At 46.0% G+C, this 16089-nt stretch overlaps 1 protein-coding gene across 2 annotated transcripts in view; it reads right to left on the reverse strand.

The window, feature by feature from the left end:
• Positions 1–16089, reverse strand: part of IDUA (alpha-L-iduronidase) — a 59875-nt gene that overhangs the window by 21732 nt on the left and 22054 nt on the right. Inside the window, exons 1-4 of one of the 2 annotated variants that reach the window (XM_053371264.1) lie at positions 5139–6328; positions 3927–4009; positions 1597–1704; positions 486–581 (exon numbers count right to left, since the gene is read on the reverse strand). In XM_053371264.1, the coding sequence (XP_053227239.1) occupies positions 486–581; positions 1597–1704; positions 3927–4009; positions 5139–5233 (382 nt within the window). In that variant the 5' untranslated portion in view covers positions 5234–6328. Of the gene's footprint in view, positions 1–485; positions 582–1596; positions 1705–3926; positions 4010–5138; positions 6329–16089 lie in introns of those variants that run through there. The other variant, XM_053371263.1, reaches the window with a different exon arrangement.

The following is a 16089-nucleotide window of genomic DNA, read 5'->3' on the forward strand; positions in this document are numbered from 1 at the left end:
TACACTGCCCCGGCTTGCGCGCCAAGGAGGACTCATTGATGCTGCTAATGCAGCAGTTTGACTTCACCCCCAAAGGCACACTCCATTGTCTCTCGAGACAGATGCCAACAACAACCTGAGGTACCCATAGTTCCATTCTCAGCAACACGGTAGGTCAAAAGATCTATGGTTTTGAAAAACGGCTAAGCAAAGAATATTACCACAGTGTTGCTATAAAACACTTTATTTCTATAATTTACTTAGTTTCTCCTAGGCAACATTCCTGCTGTAACCCCGGTGCCCAGTTCGGTAACTTGCATGTGTTGATTTAGCTTTTAAGAGCTCGAATGACGAAAAAAATATCTCTGTGAGATGGCAATTTGTGCTGAGCTTTTTACAGGGTTTAAAACGGAACATTTCTTTATCTTGTTTTCATTAGCCCTGATCTCTGAACTTTCACCACTCTGCTCACAGTTAAAAACCGGGAGGATTCAAAAGAGGCTTACCATTAACTGTCATGGATACGTTGTCAAAGTCATGGTGATCTGGCTCGTTCCAAGTCTCAAAATTCCATTTAGAAACATGCTTCAATCCATAACGTTCTGGAAATCAAATCTGCATTAATTACAGCTTTGTCATATTAAGCAGTAGGCTTTCATTTAGCCGCACACGGAAATCTCAGTGGAAAGGCTATTGTCCCAAACCACCTCTTATTCCTTTAAGAGGAATTTCTGCCCTTACGGGGCATGTTCCCACCCACCCACCCACAATCCAGGACAGATGCCACTTCCACAGATTAGTATTCTGTGACAGGGCCCAATGTATGGGCTGGATGTTGATTTACAGGATAAGTTGCAAAGGGGGTGGCAGGAAGAAAAAACTCCCCCACTTTTTTTCCTGGTTCCATCCCCCAATTGATTTCCCCATGGGTCAATGTCTTTCCACAGAAATGAAAAGGTGCCCTAGAGCAGGGTTTTCCAAACCTGGGTCTCCAGCTGTTTTTGGACTACAAATCCCACCATCCATAGCTAGCAGGATCAATGGTCAGGAATGATGGAAATGGTAGTCCAAAAACATCCGGAAACCCAAGTTTGTAAAACCCTGCTCCGGAGCAATCCTCGTCTAATTGTTAATCTTGCCTTGAAGTTTGATGTCCTATACAGTCGTACCTTAGATCTCAAATGCCTTGGCTCACGAACAAATTGGCTCTTGAACGATCGAAACTCGGTTTTCGAACTTTCTTTTGGAAGCCGAACGTCCGACACAGGTTCTGCGACTTCCGATTGGCTGCAGGAGCTTCCTGCAGCCAATCAGAAGTCGCACTTTGGTTTCCGAACATTTTGGAAGTCGAGCGGACTTCTGGAACAGATTCCATTCGACTTCCAAGGTACAAATGTAGTTGCTTGTGGAATCCCCTGTTGATGTTCTCTTGGCCACCCAACTGCAATCTTACACAGTTTAGTAAATTATAAGCCATGAAGCACACTAACTTAGGGTCATTTAAAGAAAGGTTCAAGGATTTTTATTTTTTTAAAAAAAGCATTTTCCCTGGACATTGCCCTTTAAGACGTATTTGTGGACATGCTGAGCTGACAAATTAACATTTTGTTAACTCACCTATATATCTTTCAGCCAACTGTGTAACCAGGTCCTTCCATTGTATCACCTGCCTTTTATCTTCAAAGTCAGTGAAGTATCCTGAGGGACTTCCCATCAATTCGAATCCTGAGTTTGAGGGGGGAGGAAAACCCACACAAACCTGTTCAGCGCTTTTCAATTGAGAGGTGTAAAGCATCCATTGGTCTGCGCTTGGCGCCATGGGCCAAAAGCCAAAGAACTATGTGGCCGTGAACATGGGTAGGCAATGGGGGAGTCTGGCAGCAGGGCCCAGCCATTCTCTGCATGACTTTGGCAGTTTGCAAAGAAGAGAGAGAAAGGAAAGAGCTAAACAAATGGTGATAAAGGCACAGGGTGCGGGTTCAGACAATCAGGGTTTTTTTTAAAAAGGTACGCAAATCTATTGGGTGCATCTAAAATGGCTCTTTGGGTCCAAGTCATGACACCTTTCCATTTGATCATACAAATACTCTCAGTGGATTAGGGCTCCTTTGAGAGAAGGGGCAGGATATAAGTATATGTCAGGCTTCAGAGAATCAGATCCCTCCCCCGGTGGCAGCCAAGAAGCAGATAAACGAGAAGAGTTCTTACCACATAATTTATTCAGTATTCACAGAGAGAGACGAAGGAATGCAGTCTCTATGAAATAATGGCTTTGCTCTGACTGAAATCCAACCTGCTCCGTCTCTCCTATTCTACGTCATCCCTGCGCCGGCCGATCTGAGCTTTCTGCCTCTGAGCAATCTGTTCTACTACTCTCAATGCCCGCCTGGTCCTGGGAGAGGGGGTATCAGGAATGCTTTCCAAACATTGAGTTTGTCAGCTGTCTCTCCTCCGGTGCTTCTTCTTTCTGCTGTTCCTCTCCCAATTATTTTCCAGCTTTTGCCCTCTGCAGCCTCTGTACTATGGGCTTCTGCAAACCACTGTTCTAAATCTATAAGGTAAAGGGACCCCTAACTATTAGGTCCAGTCGTGGCCGACTCTGGGGTTGCGGCGCTCATCTCGCTTTATTGGCCGAGGGAGCCGGCGTACAGCTTCCGGGTCATGCGGCCAGCATGACTTAGCCGCTTCTGGTGAACCAGAGAAGCTCAAGGAAATGCCGTTTACCTTCCCGCCGGAGTGGTACCTATTGATCTACTTGCACTTTGACGTGCTTTCAAACTGCTAGGTTGGCAGGAGCAGGGACCGAGCAACGGGAGCTCACCCCGTCGTGGGGATTCGAACTGCCGACCTTCTGATCGGCAAGCCCTAGGCTCTGTGGTTTAACCCACAGCACCACCCGTGTCCTCTAAATCTATACTGTCCTCCTATTCTTGGGAAGGTGGAGGAAGGGGCCCGGGTCGGTCCCCACCATTCCTCCTCAGTCCAGCCCCTGACAGCATAGAATTCTACAGTTGGAAGGGACCCCAAGGGTCATCAAGTCCAAACCCTTGCAATGCAGGAATCTTAACTAAAGCATTCATGACAGATGGTCATCCAAACTCTGATTAAAAACTTCCAAGGAAGGAGAGTTCACCACCTTCTAGAGTCCATTCCACTGTTGAACGTCTATTACTGTCAGAAAGTTCTTCCTGATGTTGACTTAGAATCTCCTTTCTTGCAACTTGAAGCTTTGGGTCCAACCCTCTAGCGCAGGAGAAAACAAGCTTGCTCCAGCTCTTTAGATATTTGAAGACTGCTACCATCTCTCCTCTCAGTCTCTTCTCCAGGCTAAACATACCCAACTCCCTCAATTGCTCCTCCTAAGGCTTATATTCCAGATCCTTGACCATCTTGGTTGCCTTCCTCTGCACATGCTCCATCTTGTCAATATCCTTCTTCTATTGTCGCACCCAGTGCTGAACACAGGACTCCAGGTGTGGTCTGACCAAGGCAGAATAAAGCAGAGCTATTCCTTCCCTTGATCAGAACACTATACTTCTGTTGATGCAGTCGTGAATAGCATTATCTGTTTTTGCTGCTGCATTACACTGCTGACTCATGTTAAACTTCTCAGCTAAAAAAACCCCTAGATCCTTTTCACATGTACTTCTGGCAAGCCATGCGTTTCCCTTGAGTTCCGAAGTAAAAGGACACCATTCAGCTGAGTTGGGAGCCTACACTTCAGTGCTTATATTATTGCAGAGATTGCAGAAACTCACAATTTGTCCTTGCCCCTTGCTCATTAAAGTTGGTGGAAGTTTAACTTAACATTGGCGTGTTAAATTTCTGTTGTTCTCAAAGAAAGCAAACCACTGTACAGAACTCCAAACAACTTAAGCTATACATTGTTTAACGGAGCTTAGAATTGGCAGTATTTTTTTTATAAAAAAACAAGTGATTAGATTTACCTGGACATAGCTTGTTTTCCCAAAGAAGATCCATGAAGTTATCTAGGTTGGTGAAATTGTAATGAAGTGTCCCATTGGCCTCCCTGCAGAAAACATTTGATTAGATCCACTGCAAACCAAGAAGGCTGATTGCCAAAGAACTGATGCTTTTGAATTATGGTGCTGGAGGAGACTCTTGAGAGTCCCATGGACTGCAAGAAGATCAAACCTATCCATTCTTAAGGAAATCAGCCCTGAGTGCTCACTGGAAGGACAGATCCTGAAGCTGAGGCTCCAATACTTTGGCCACCTCATAAGAAGAGAAGACTCCCTGCAAAAGACCCTGATGTTGGGAAAGATGGAGGGCACAAGGAGAAGGGGATGACGGAGGACAAGATGGTTGGATGGTGTTCTTGAAGCTACCAGCATGAGTTTGATGAAACTGCGGGGGGCAGAGGAGGACAGAAGTGCCTGGCGTGCTCTGGTCCATGGGGTCACGAAGAGTCGGACACGACTAAACAACAACAACAACAACATTGCAAACCAAGTCAATTCCCCATTAAATACGAAGACTTTGGGCCAGAGCAATCATGCGTAGTATTCATAAAATGACAACCTGCATGAGCAAATGACCCATCAGACTTCCAAGATCATAGACATGACTTTCCTGTCACCAATATCATTGAGGAGGAAGAGTGGAAGGAAGGCAGGTACAGACAGCATCAGGTTCTGCTCCAGTCCGACTGATTTCCTTCACCCCAATTTTACATGTTATCATTTACCTTATTACTTTAAATTTTAAACTTCCTTGGGTGCCTTGGCAGAAAGGTGGTATTCAAATGAAATAAATATTGTCTTAAATGCAATATTTTTCTATGAGCAAACCACATGACCTCAATTTTCTGAAAATGATCATAGATGATTTTATGCATGGAGCCACTTTTGGTAATTAAGCAAAACTTTCAAGTTGTTCATTCAAGGAAGAGTGCACCTTTAAGAGAGGAAAACAGTTCTGTACCCTGAGGTTAGTTAGCTGTGTCTCTGCCAGATGCTCCCCTATGTACTATTAAAATATTTACTTACACAGCGGACAAGCAAAAAAATAATTAACTTTAGTTTTGTGTCAGCCAAATACAGCACGTTCTGGCTTCACAAAAGGAGGTGGAGGACATCAAAATATCTTACTGAGTTTGGCAATGCAAGAAATCTATTGTGAGAGGATTTTTATCATACCATGTGTATCTATAGAAGAATGAACTGGCACTGGTATTTGGACAAAGGGATGTCACGCATCTGATCCCGCATGTGAGATGGGAGTGCAGGCACATTATATTTTATGCATCACAGAAACAATATTATGTCAGTGTCGCTGAACTGTATATGCAACAAGCTCACATGCTGGCCCGGTTACAGCATATCTCCTTTCCCCAGCCACATGAAAAGGCTACAGGGAGCTGAGGAAAGTCCAGTTCATGTAGGAAACAATGAGGGTAGGCTTTCCAGGACCTCGGAGAGCACCTCACAAAGAAGGATTTTGCTTCATTAAGCCAAACCAAGCAGCAGTGGTGTCATAACCCCAGAGTCCATCTCCAGTTAGGACTTGGACTTAGAGGTTGCAGAGTCTCCAGCTATGGAGCCAGACCAGGGGCAGGGCTCCGAGCTTGCTTCTGGTGATCAGGGGACAACAGCCTCGTGAACATGAGCCCCCAGAAGAACTTCCCATATCTGTAGGGCCAGAGCTCAGACTCCACAGGCACTGAGGAACCAAATGCCTCCAAGTGGACCTAAATGGTCCTGCGGTTCAGGGAGCATGCCAGCAGGAGTGCCCATCCTCTGATCAGAGGGTTGGCCCTTTAAGAACCTAAAGTTAGCCACCAGGGAGTGGCACCTGAGCAAGGTAGCCTAGAACCAGAATCTTTAAAAGGCTGAGTCAACTCTCAGCTTCTGTCAGAGCTATCCAAGGTACACCAACCCCTGACCTTGTTGCCTTCTCTGCGGGGTCCAGCATCCAGCCCAAGTAGGACAAGTGCTAGCCAACTTAAATGTTCAACTTCCCCTGCTCTTTAGGCGAGAGCTGGCAGGTTTTAAAAAGCTGGGAGCCATGAACTCCAGGACTGCTATATAATAACTTCCAGACACATTTCCCCTCGATTGTACTATATTAAGCAATGTCAATGCCTTAGGGTTGCCAGCCAGCTAGCATCCAAGTCAGTGTTTCTCAAACAGCTGTTGTTGGACTACAACTCCCATCATCCCTAGCTAGTAGGACCAGCGGTCAGGGATGATGGGAGTTGCAGCTGGGGACCCAAGTTTGAGAAACATTTATCTAAGTGGCCTCTCAAAAATGGTGTGATCTCAGGCAACCAGTACAAGGGTCTGAAAAGTCAGAAAACTCCAGATGCTACCATGCTCCACTCCCATCCTTGAAACTTATTCATCCGATTCAGCCCAGGCTCTCTCCATGGATCTGGCCAGAGAGCCAGTATTTTTGAAATCAGAAGATGTTTGGATAAGCAGAACCAAGCCTCAGTGTTAGAATTACCTGGCCTTGGGAGCGAGATGGAACAGGAGAACATCGGGATGAGCAAAGAGCACAATGTTGCCAGGATTTTCCTAAAGCTGTGCTGAAATCTAACTGACCTGACAGCTTGTCTAACCCCCCCCCCCATTTCAAGCAATGGAAACCAGTCTGATGTTTACTCTAAAAGCAAGTAGCACAGACACAAAAAGCTTGTTCCACCCGTAGTTTTAAAATTAAATCACGGAGCAAAGGTCAAGCTACAAAGGGAAGATCTCACATTTAATCTCAAACTGCCAGGGGGGAGGTTGTGGTTTTAATTTTCCATGCAGGATTTGCTAATATTCCCCGTTTCTCCCCACCGAACGCCCGACGATATTGTAAGATCGCCGTTGTGAAATGCCTGTGAATAAGGAGGGTGCATCCGAGGGACGGAACTGCGAGCACAACAATGAGAGCCTTCAAGCTGCTAAAATACAAGGCCTGCGATTTCCCACTAACGGAGCCAGCCTTGCTCTGTTAGCTGATCCTGGGAGCTTTCCTCAGCAATGTGTGCGCCGGAGGAATGAGGCTGTGTGAGAGGCAGGTTTCAAAAGGAGAGAGATGCAAACAAAAGAATCATTAGCTCCCTGCTTGATGGAGGTGAGTGGGCTTCTGGGCGAGCGTTAAATGTATTTCAAGTCCTAGACTGTCGTGATTTTTACGGAGAAAAACAGGCAACAGAAGCAAAAGCCAGCCGGCTTTTAAAATGCACAGTCCTGAATTAGATAAATCATCCCTCCGTATTTGGGCAGCGGGTGGCGTGGGAATTTGTATCTGAGCTGAGCATCAGGATAATGCTGAACTGTGACACATCGCCCAGTTTTGATAGCAAGCTTATAAGGCAATTTCAGCCTGGATAGCCTTCTAATTGCATTCATTTATTTCACTCTAGACTTTCACAGGATGACATAAAATGGATTCTTCTTCCTTTAGTTTCATACACTGACATATTAATTTTCTAGCAGATGCTGGTCTTAGGGTAGCATCTATATGCCTTCAAAACAGGTCTGTAAGTGAACTCTGGATAGCATTTCTGTTTTACATGCTGCTTGCTGGCAAAGGAACTGCTGCTCTGAATAATATCTGGGCTGAATGTTTGCATCGTTTCACCTTAATGTAACAGGTGATAGATAGCTTTACCAGCTTCCACAAAAAACAACAACCCAGTATCTTCTTGGACTGAAAAAGAAAGCATTTGAGAAGGGTGGGGAAAGTGTGGATACTAAATTTTAAGACCCTGTCCTATTTTCACCCACTTTCCTGATACTGCTCAAAGAAAGTATCTAGTATACAACGACAAATAATGTCAAACCGATTTAAAAACGCTAAAGAAAATGTATCACCCTCCATGACAACACCAACAAGCAGGTTTGTGGTAGGATTTAAGAGGGCCACTGCTTTGAACGAACTTGAAGTAAAAACCAAAAATCCATTCATGGGAGGTGCGCGCGCACACACACACACACGCACACACACACACACACACTGAGCCAAAAGATTTGAAATGATGAAATTACATCTGTGATGTTTCTATGCAGAACTGTATGTAGGCATGTAGGTAGTATAATTTGTATACTGCTTTTCAAGAAAGTCTTGCCAAAGTACCGTATTTTTCTCCTAAAAAGCAAGGGAAAATGTGTGTGCGTCCTATGGAGCGAATGCAGGGGGGAGGCAGGCGAGAGGTGAGGGAATCCCCCCACCTCCCAGAAAAGCCAGGAGAAGCCGCACGCTCTTTAAAGGGGTTGCGCAGGTTCTGCGGGCTTTTGCGAGAGGTGAGGGAATTCCCCCACCTCCCAGGAAAGCCAGGAGAAGCTGCACAGGCACTTTAAAGAGCGCACGGCTTCTGCGGGCTTCTGCAAAAGCAGGGAGAAGGTCTGGGAGAATCGCACAGGCTGCCTGTTTTGAGATACCTCCAGTTATTTATAGATGATCAGAAGGAGCTGTGCTCTTAGTTTTGGCCCCGACTGCTGCAAGGCTAACAAACCAGAAGCCCTTATCCCTGTTCCTGCTTAAAACAAAACAAAACAAAACTGTGTCACAATTAAATTAAACTGAACTCTTGGCTTCACTGAATATTTGACAATATTAAACCACAGCCAGATCATAGATGATCAATTGACAATATCTGACCAGTAAGTTCACTTGTCTGCCAACCCTTTTCTTGGTTAAAAATCAAAGGAAACTGTTGGATTATAAATATGGATTCACTAATTAAATATTAACAATTACTGGGTCAAATGTGATTTGGATACAATATTAAGAGGAACTGGGACTGGAACCAAGATTCTGAAGTCAATTCATTTAGAAGGCCCAAGGTACAATATAAGCAACATCTACTGTTTCCTCAGATGGGTTCAAGGGGCAAAGTAATAAAAGTTCTGGATATTATTGAACAAAATATTCAAATTGATAGTGAAAGGAAGATTCCTTACAAATCTGGCCTGCCTTGCCCACCTTGTGAATGCTGCCAGTTTGGGAACAAGCTGTTTGAAAAAAGACTCAATTTCAGGGTAAACTTATTCTAGCTTTCGTGACTTATTTAAGAAGCAGAATTTGGGTTTAATGTCTCTAAAATATCTGGTTTTAAAAAAGGCTTCCTTGCAGATGAATCTGTTTGCTCACGCATCACATAATTTGCAAAACTAAGATAAAATTTGGCAAGAGAGAGGAGAAATGAAGACTAAATCATGCAAAACAAAAAGGAAACCCCCAATTTATGATTTACAGAGTTTAGACCAGTTGAATTATTTGCTTTGCCTAGATGTGAGATTTTAATTTGTTTTTCTGCAGAGCGTACATAGCCATAGTTTAAGACTCGGTTTCTTAAACTCCTTCCCCATGATTTATCCAAACCAGATTCAATTTCCTCACCTTATAAACTGTCTCTTGTTTTTAAAGCGTAGCAGCAAGGCCAATAAATGCTTGCCAAGTCTACTGGGGACTCTGAAGCAGCAAGGAGAAAATGGCATCCATCAATGAAAGCACTGTCACGGTACCACGTATCAATTGGCGAGGCAAGTATAGCTAACAGTGACACAGAAATGGCACCCGGCGACTCACTCCTTCACTCTTCCTAGCAGAGATTTGGGAATCCCCACGTGTTGGAAGCATTTATAGCATTGAAGATAGATTGTTCCAGATTTTATACCCTGCCCATATGACTGAGTTGCCCCAGCCACTCTGGCTTCCGACATATATAAAAACATAACAAAACATTAAACTTTAAAAAATCTCCCCTATACACGGCTGCCTTCAGCTGTCTTCTAAAGGTTGTATAGTTACCGTATTTTTCGCTCCATAAGACGCACCTAGGTTTTAGAGGGGGGAAACAAGAAAAAAATATATTCTGCGTAGAGCATGTAAGCAGCTCTCGCTTTTCTTGCTTATAGCAAGCAAAGCGAGAGCCCCTTACACGGCTTCTCTCCGGCTTTGCGCAGCTCTCACTTTGCTTGCCCATCTCTCCTCCCGCCTCACTGTAAAAGAGGAGGAGGAGACACCGGGACAGGTGCTTTGCTTGCTTTCCAGCGAGGTGGGAGGAAGGATGGGCAAGCAAAGTGAGAGCTGCGCAAAGCGGGACAGAAGCCGTGTAAGCGGCTCTCGCTTTGCTTGCTCCCGTCCGTCCCTCCTCCCGCTTCGCTGTGAAGCCAGCAGAGCAAGAGCCGTTGTGCAGCTATCGCTGAAGCCAGCAGAGCAAAAGAGATAGCTGCGCAGTGCCTCTTGTTCTGCTGGCTTCCCAGCGAAGCGGGAGGCGGGACGGAAGGGGCTCCGTGTAAGAGCTCCCTTCCGTCCCTCTTCCCCCTTTGCTGGGAAGCCAACAGAGCAAGAGCAGCTGCACAGTTATCACTGAAGCCAGCAGAAAAAGAGCAATAGCTGCGCAGCGGCTCTTGTTCTGCTGGCTTCACAGCGAGCGACGGACGGGAACCATGGCTCCGGCTGCGGAGACATCCCTCAGCTCGTGACTGCAGCGGTAGCCGAGGGATCCCTCTGCCGCCCAGTGCATTCGCTCCATAAAACGCACAGACATTTCCCCTTTTTAGGAGGAAAAAGTGTGTCTTATTGAGCGAAAAATACGGTACTTATCTCCTTGGCTCGGGGGTGCATAACTCCACACCCTCCAGCATTTCTCTGATGAAAACAGGGACGTCCTAAGGAAAAGCAGGGCATTCTAAGAACAAATCAGAAACCGGGACGGCTTCTGTAACTCTGGGACTGTCCCTGGAAAATAGGGACACTTGGAGGGCCTTAATATGTAGCTGCGACGGTGCGACAGCACTTTCTCCCCTGGCGCCATTGGGCCTGCCCTCACTTAAATATAATGCACCCACCTCACAGAACACCAGTTACACAGATTCCCACAAACTACCCCAGATTACCTTGTGGGGGACTTGTGTGAGGGAAAACTTAATCATGTGGAGTCTCAGGCAGGATTTGATCAAACAAACAAGAAAGATTTTATTAAACAAAGGAAGTTTATGACACAAGTGGGTAAAACATAGGATACTTCAGATTATACATGGATGCTTGGGTTGCAAACGTGATCCGTGCGGGATGCATGTTCGCAACCCGCAGTGGCGCGTCTGTGCACGCACGGGTTGCGATTCAGCGCTTCTGCGCATGTGCAACCCCCGAAACCCAGAGGTAACCTGTTCTGGTACTTCTGGGTTTCGGCGGGTCTGTAACCCAAAAAAACGCAACCTGAAGCATCTGCAACCCAAGGTGTGACTGTAATGCTATTTCACTTCAGTTCTTTCTCAGTTGTTGCACAGCTGTTGCTGCTTAATACTCTGGTTCTTAAACAAGGTGGTATTTTCTGTCAGTTACACAGAAAACCCCTTAGACAACCCTACTCCTGAGGTACTCCAGGCAACAGACCCAAGGGATCACCACACCCCTCTTAACTGGTTTGGGGGGGTCTTCTCTTTTTGTAGAAGACTCTCTCCCCTTCTGACTGGAATGAGACCTAAGCAGACTCACAGCTTCTACTTCTTCTCAGTCTCCCAGTTAATTCATGGCATATTACTCTTACAGGACACCACACACTGTCCTTCACACGAAGCTCAGAGACTCCTTTCTCTAGCTTGTGATATATTCTTCAGAGTGGATGTTTCTTCTCAGAACCAACTCTCTCTCCTCTCACTCCCTATCTCCCTACCTATCTCCCAACCTCTATCCCATGGGTTGGCAAACTAAGGCCCGGGGGCTGGATCCGGCCCAATCACCTTCTAAATCTGGCCCGCAGACGGTCCGGGAATCAGCGTCTTTTTACATGAGTAGAATGTGTGCTTTTATTTAAAATGCATCTCTGGGTTATTTGAGGGGCATAGGAATTCGTTCATATCCCCGCCAAAATATAGTCCGGGTCCCCTCAAGGTCTGAGGGACAGTAGACCGCCCCCCTGATGAAAAAGTTTGTTGACGAACTTTTCTGACACAGTAGCCCCATCTGCTTAAACCTCTTTGGTGCTGCTCTCACTTTTTTTTTTTTTTGTGGGCTAATCCAGCATAGCTAGCCGCAGATTGGCTCTAGCTGAACATACAAATTGTACAGCTATTGAGCAGAACCCATGACCATCGTCTGCTAAGGGAAGCATCAAATGGAGGAAAAGTGAGCCAGCGAGTGGGTTTAAAGTTCAATTGTATGTGTTTGGCCTTTATCTAAATAGCACTGCTCAAATTGCTTATTTGGGCGTCCACAAATCTATAAGAATAAAAATGACAAAGAATTCAACAAATGATATATGCCACAATTAATTACTACAACGATGTGGCAATCTTATACACACTTACCCTGGGAATAAATTCCATTTATGGCAGCTAGACTTACTGGATTTTTCCATTGAGATTCCTGCGTTGCAGGGTATTGGACTAGTTGACGCTTGCAACACTACAATTCTATGATTCCAGGTGGACACGTACAGGGTTGTACATCAGTGCACAGGGCAAAAACTAACATCCATTATTCTTATAGGCCAGGACCTACTCCAGGTAAGTTCTCTCGTTTTTATTAGCATGCTTTTCACAGCAGAATACTTCATTGCATTGGCGCAGCACTCTCAGTATCACTTCAGTATCGCTTCCTGGAGAACCTGCTCCAGATGTTGCTGGACTCCATCTCCCATCATCCCTGACCATGGGAATATGCTGGCTGGGGCTGATGGGAGTTGGAGTCCAAAAGCATCTAAGGAGGCCCTATAGATTCCCCACCCCCATGGCAGTGGCTTGTTGTCATAGAATTGCAAAGTTTGAAAGGACCACAAACGTCATCCTGTCTAGTCCAAGACCCTGCAACACAGGAATCTTTTTGCCCAACATGGGGCTTCAACCAAAAACCCTGAGATTAAGAGTCTATTGCTCTACCAGTTATGTACCATATGTGGGTTATGTACCATATTTTTCGCTCCATAGGGCACACCTGACCATAGGGCGCACCTAGTTTTCAGAGGGGGAAATCAAGGGGGGAAATATGATTTCTGCTCCCAGACCTTCTCCCTGCTTTTGCCGGAGGTGGGGGAATTCCCCCATCTTCCGCAAAAGCCCACAGGAGCCACGCACCCTTTAAGGAGCGCACAGCTCCTGCGGGCTTTTCTACGAGGAGGGAGAAGGGACTGACGCGGCCAGTTAGTCCCTTGTCCCTCCTCGAGGAAAAGCCCCCAAGAGCGGCACACTCTTTAAAGGGTGCACGGATCCTGCGGGCTTTTCTAGGAGGTGGGGGAATTCCCCCACCTCCCACAGAAGCCCGCAGTAGGCGCACACTCTTTAAAGGGTGCATGGCTCCTGTGGGCTTTTCTACGAGGTGGGAGAAGGGACTGATGCGGCCAGTCAGTCCCTTCTCCCTCCTGGGGAAAAGCCCGCAAGAGCTGCACGGAGCTTGTGTGCGGCTCTTGGGGGCTTTTCCTGCCTGCCTCCCGCCTGCATTCGCTCCATAGGATGCACACACATTTTCCCTTGCTTTTTAGGAGGGGAAAAGTACGTCTTATGGAGCGAAAAATACGGTATATAAATATGAAGCTGCTGAATACTGAGGGAGGCAATTGGTCCATCTAGTTTGGTAATGTCTGCCTTGGCTGGTAGCAGGTTTTTCCAGCCTTGCTATGACTTGTCCTTTCGTGGTACTAAACCAGTGGGAATATATAGCAGAACGTCCACCCAAGGACATCCTCTGTGGTTACTCATGCATTGATTGAGACATCCAGATAAGATGGCTTATGAATGCATTCAGTGAAGGAATAACATCATAAGCAAGAGGCTTGCAAATATACCGTACTTTTCCGTGTATAAGACTAGGTTTTTCCACAATAAAATAAGGTTTAAAAACTGGGAGCGTCTTATACAGGGGTAGTGGGTAGGGGTGACGGGGGATTGGTTGCAGCTGCAAGCTACTGATTGTCATTGGCGATTTGGTGTGCCATTGGTGGCTGCGGCAAGGGTTTATTTGCATTGGCCGCGGATAAATGTGTGTGTGATTGGTTCCTGCGTCAAGGGCTGTTGCAGGATTGGCTGCCACTCTGGCAATTGTGCTTGTTATTTACTTCCGCTGTTGGCGATCGGGCAGACGCTTGTTGCAGACCTGATTGTCATTGAGCGGTGCGACCGATTGCAACCGTCCGATTAGTGATTTACTGCATTCCCCCGCAAAAGAAGCTCAACAACTCCAATCCTCCCCCCAGAAAAGCTCAACAACTTTGGGCCATTTTCTGAAATTGGAGTCCCCAAAAATAGGGGGTGTCTTATACACGGGAAAGTACAGTACGTTTGGCCAATTTGGCAGGAACACCAAGTCTAGATTGGAGGTAGCTACCCTCTCGGTGTTGTTAGACTCCAGCGCTCATTGGACCCACTCGGAGTGACCAGTGATCAACATCTAGAGATGAAATATGTGCAGACAACAGATAAAAGGGCATGGCGAGACAATTATCTCATGGGTCAGTAGGAATCTTGTCTGATACAACCTGGCGAGTTAATGTTTTGCCGTTCATCTCGTTACGTTATTATAATCGTAATTATAAGGTTGAGGAGCAATTTGGCTCCCCAGCGGCAGAAGAAACCCGAGACAGAAAAACAGCAGATGCAAGCTTGCGTGTTCACAGAAACATAATTGTGCAGGCATATAATTCCAAACACTAGTAAATATACAGCAGACATCATAAAATTTGCTCCATGTGATTTACATTAGTGGTTCTTAACCTCTCTTAAATTTAAGACCGTCACCTCTAAATCACCGGTAAATAGTTGGCAGGCCTGTTTTAAACTCAGCTGTTGCACTTTTCTTCTAGGATGGCAATTCAGCACAGGCCAAGTGCACCAGGGAGGGTGAAGTGGGGCCTGCACACAAGAGGTTCTTTCTAGTTTGCTGCAGCCACTTGCACTGGTGAGGAGGCAAGCTGTTGGTTTTTTTAATGCAGATCCCTATTTAGAGCTATCCTTATATAGAGCTAAGGGGTTCCTCTTCAGCATGTGATAGAAACCTCGAAGAAAGCTCCCTCTCCCCTTTTCCTTTATTATTCCCATTAGAGAATACGTGAAAATTGACTCAGAAGCCATAACTTGAGAATCCACTAATTTATATTTTAAAGCAGGAAATTGGCAGTGCTGATCCTACAGCAAGATAGCCATACAGTCGCGAACGGAATGCGTTCTGGAAGTCTGTTCCACTTCCAAAACATTCAGAAACCAAAGCGCGGCTTCCAGTTGGAAGCCACACTGGATGTTTGGGTTCCAAAGAACGTTCACATACCACAACACTCACTTCCGGGTTTGCGGCATTCGGGAGTAAAAATGTTTGACTCCCAAGGTACAACTGTATTTCCTCCTGGCTTTGCAGAATACAGTGGTACCTTGGGTTAAGAACTTAATTCGTTCTGGAGGTCTGTTCTTAAGCTGAAACTGTTCTTAACCTGAAGTATGGGGCCTCCCACTGCCACCACTGCAGCGTGATTTCTGTTCTCATCCTGAAGCAAAGTTCTTAACCCGAGGTACTATTTCTGGGTTAGTGGAGTCTGTAACCTGAAGCGTCTGTAACCCGAGGTACCACTGTACACACATCCAACTTCCTGAGGCCAGCCAGGCTGCTACCTCTTGCCTAGTTTTTTAAAAAATTATTTTTGACAAGCCGTGGGTTGGATCCAGGATTTGCTCAGCGCTTTCACTCATGTAACACTTTTTTGGATGGAGGAGGAAGGCAATTTTCACTTATTCTTCCTTCCACCTATAGCCCCCCTTTAATGCTGCTCCACTGGACCCACTGGAACAGCAACAGGGAGGGGGGAAGAGGCAGAGAGCACTGGTGACACTTGCCTCTCTCTTAATTCCTCCAGCAGGAGCCTCTGCTGGATCAGAGACTCTTCCACAAAGAGAAGGAGCCCTTCCATTCAAGGTTGTTTTCTGCTGCTCCAGAGAAGCAGACACGGAGCAATGGATCCAAACTGCAGGAAAGAAGATTCCACCTAAATATTAGGAAGAACTTCCTGACAGTAAGAGCTGTTCGACAGTGGAATTTGCTGCCAAGGAGTGTGGTGGAGTCTCCTTCTTTGGAGGTCTTTAAGCAGAGGCTTGACAACCATATGTCAGGAGTGCTCTGATGGTGTTTCCTGCTTGGCAGGGGGTTGGACTCGATGGCCCTTGTGGT

The sequence above is a fragment of the Podarcis raffonei genome, chromosome 17 (genome assembly GCF_027172205.1).
Source record: "Podarcis raffonei isolate rPodRaf1 chromosome 17, rPodRaf1.pri, whole genome shotgun sequence".
In the NCBI taxonomy this organism is placed as follows: Eukaryota; Metazoa; Chordata; class Lepidosauria; order Squamata; family Lacertidae; genus Podarcis; species Podarcis raffonei.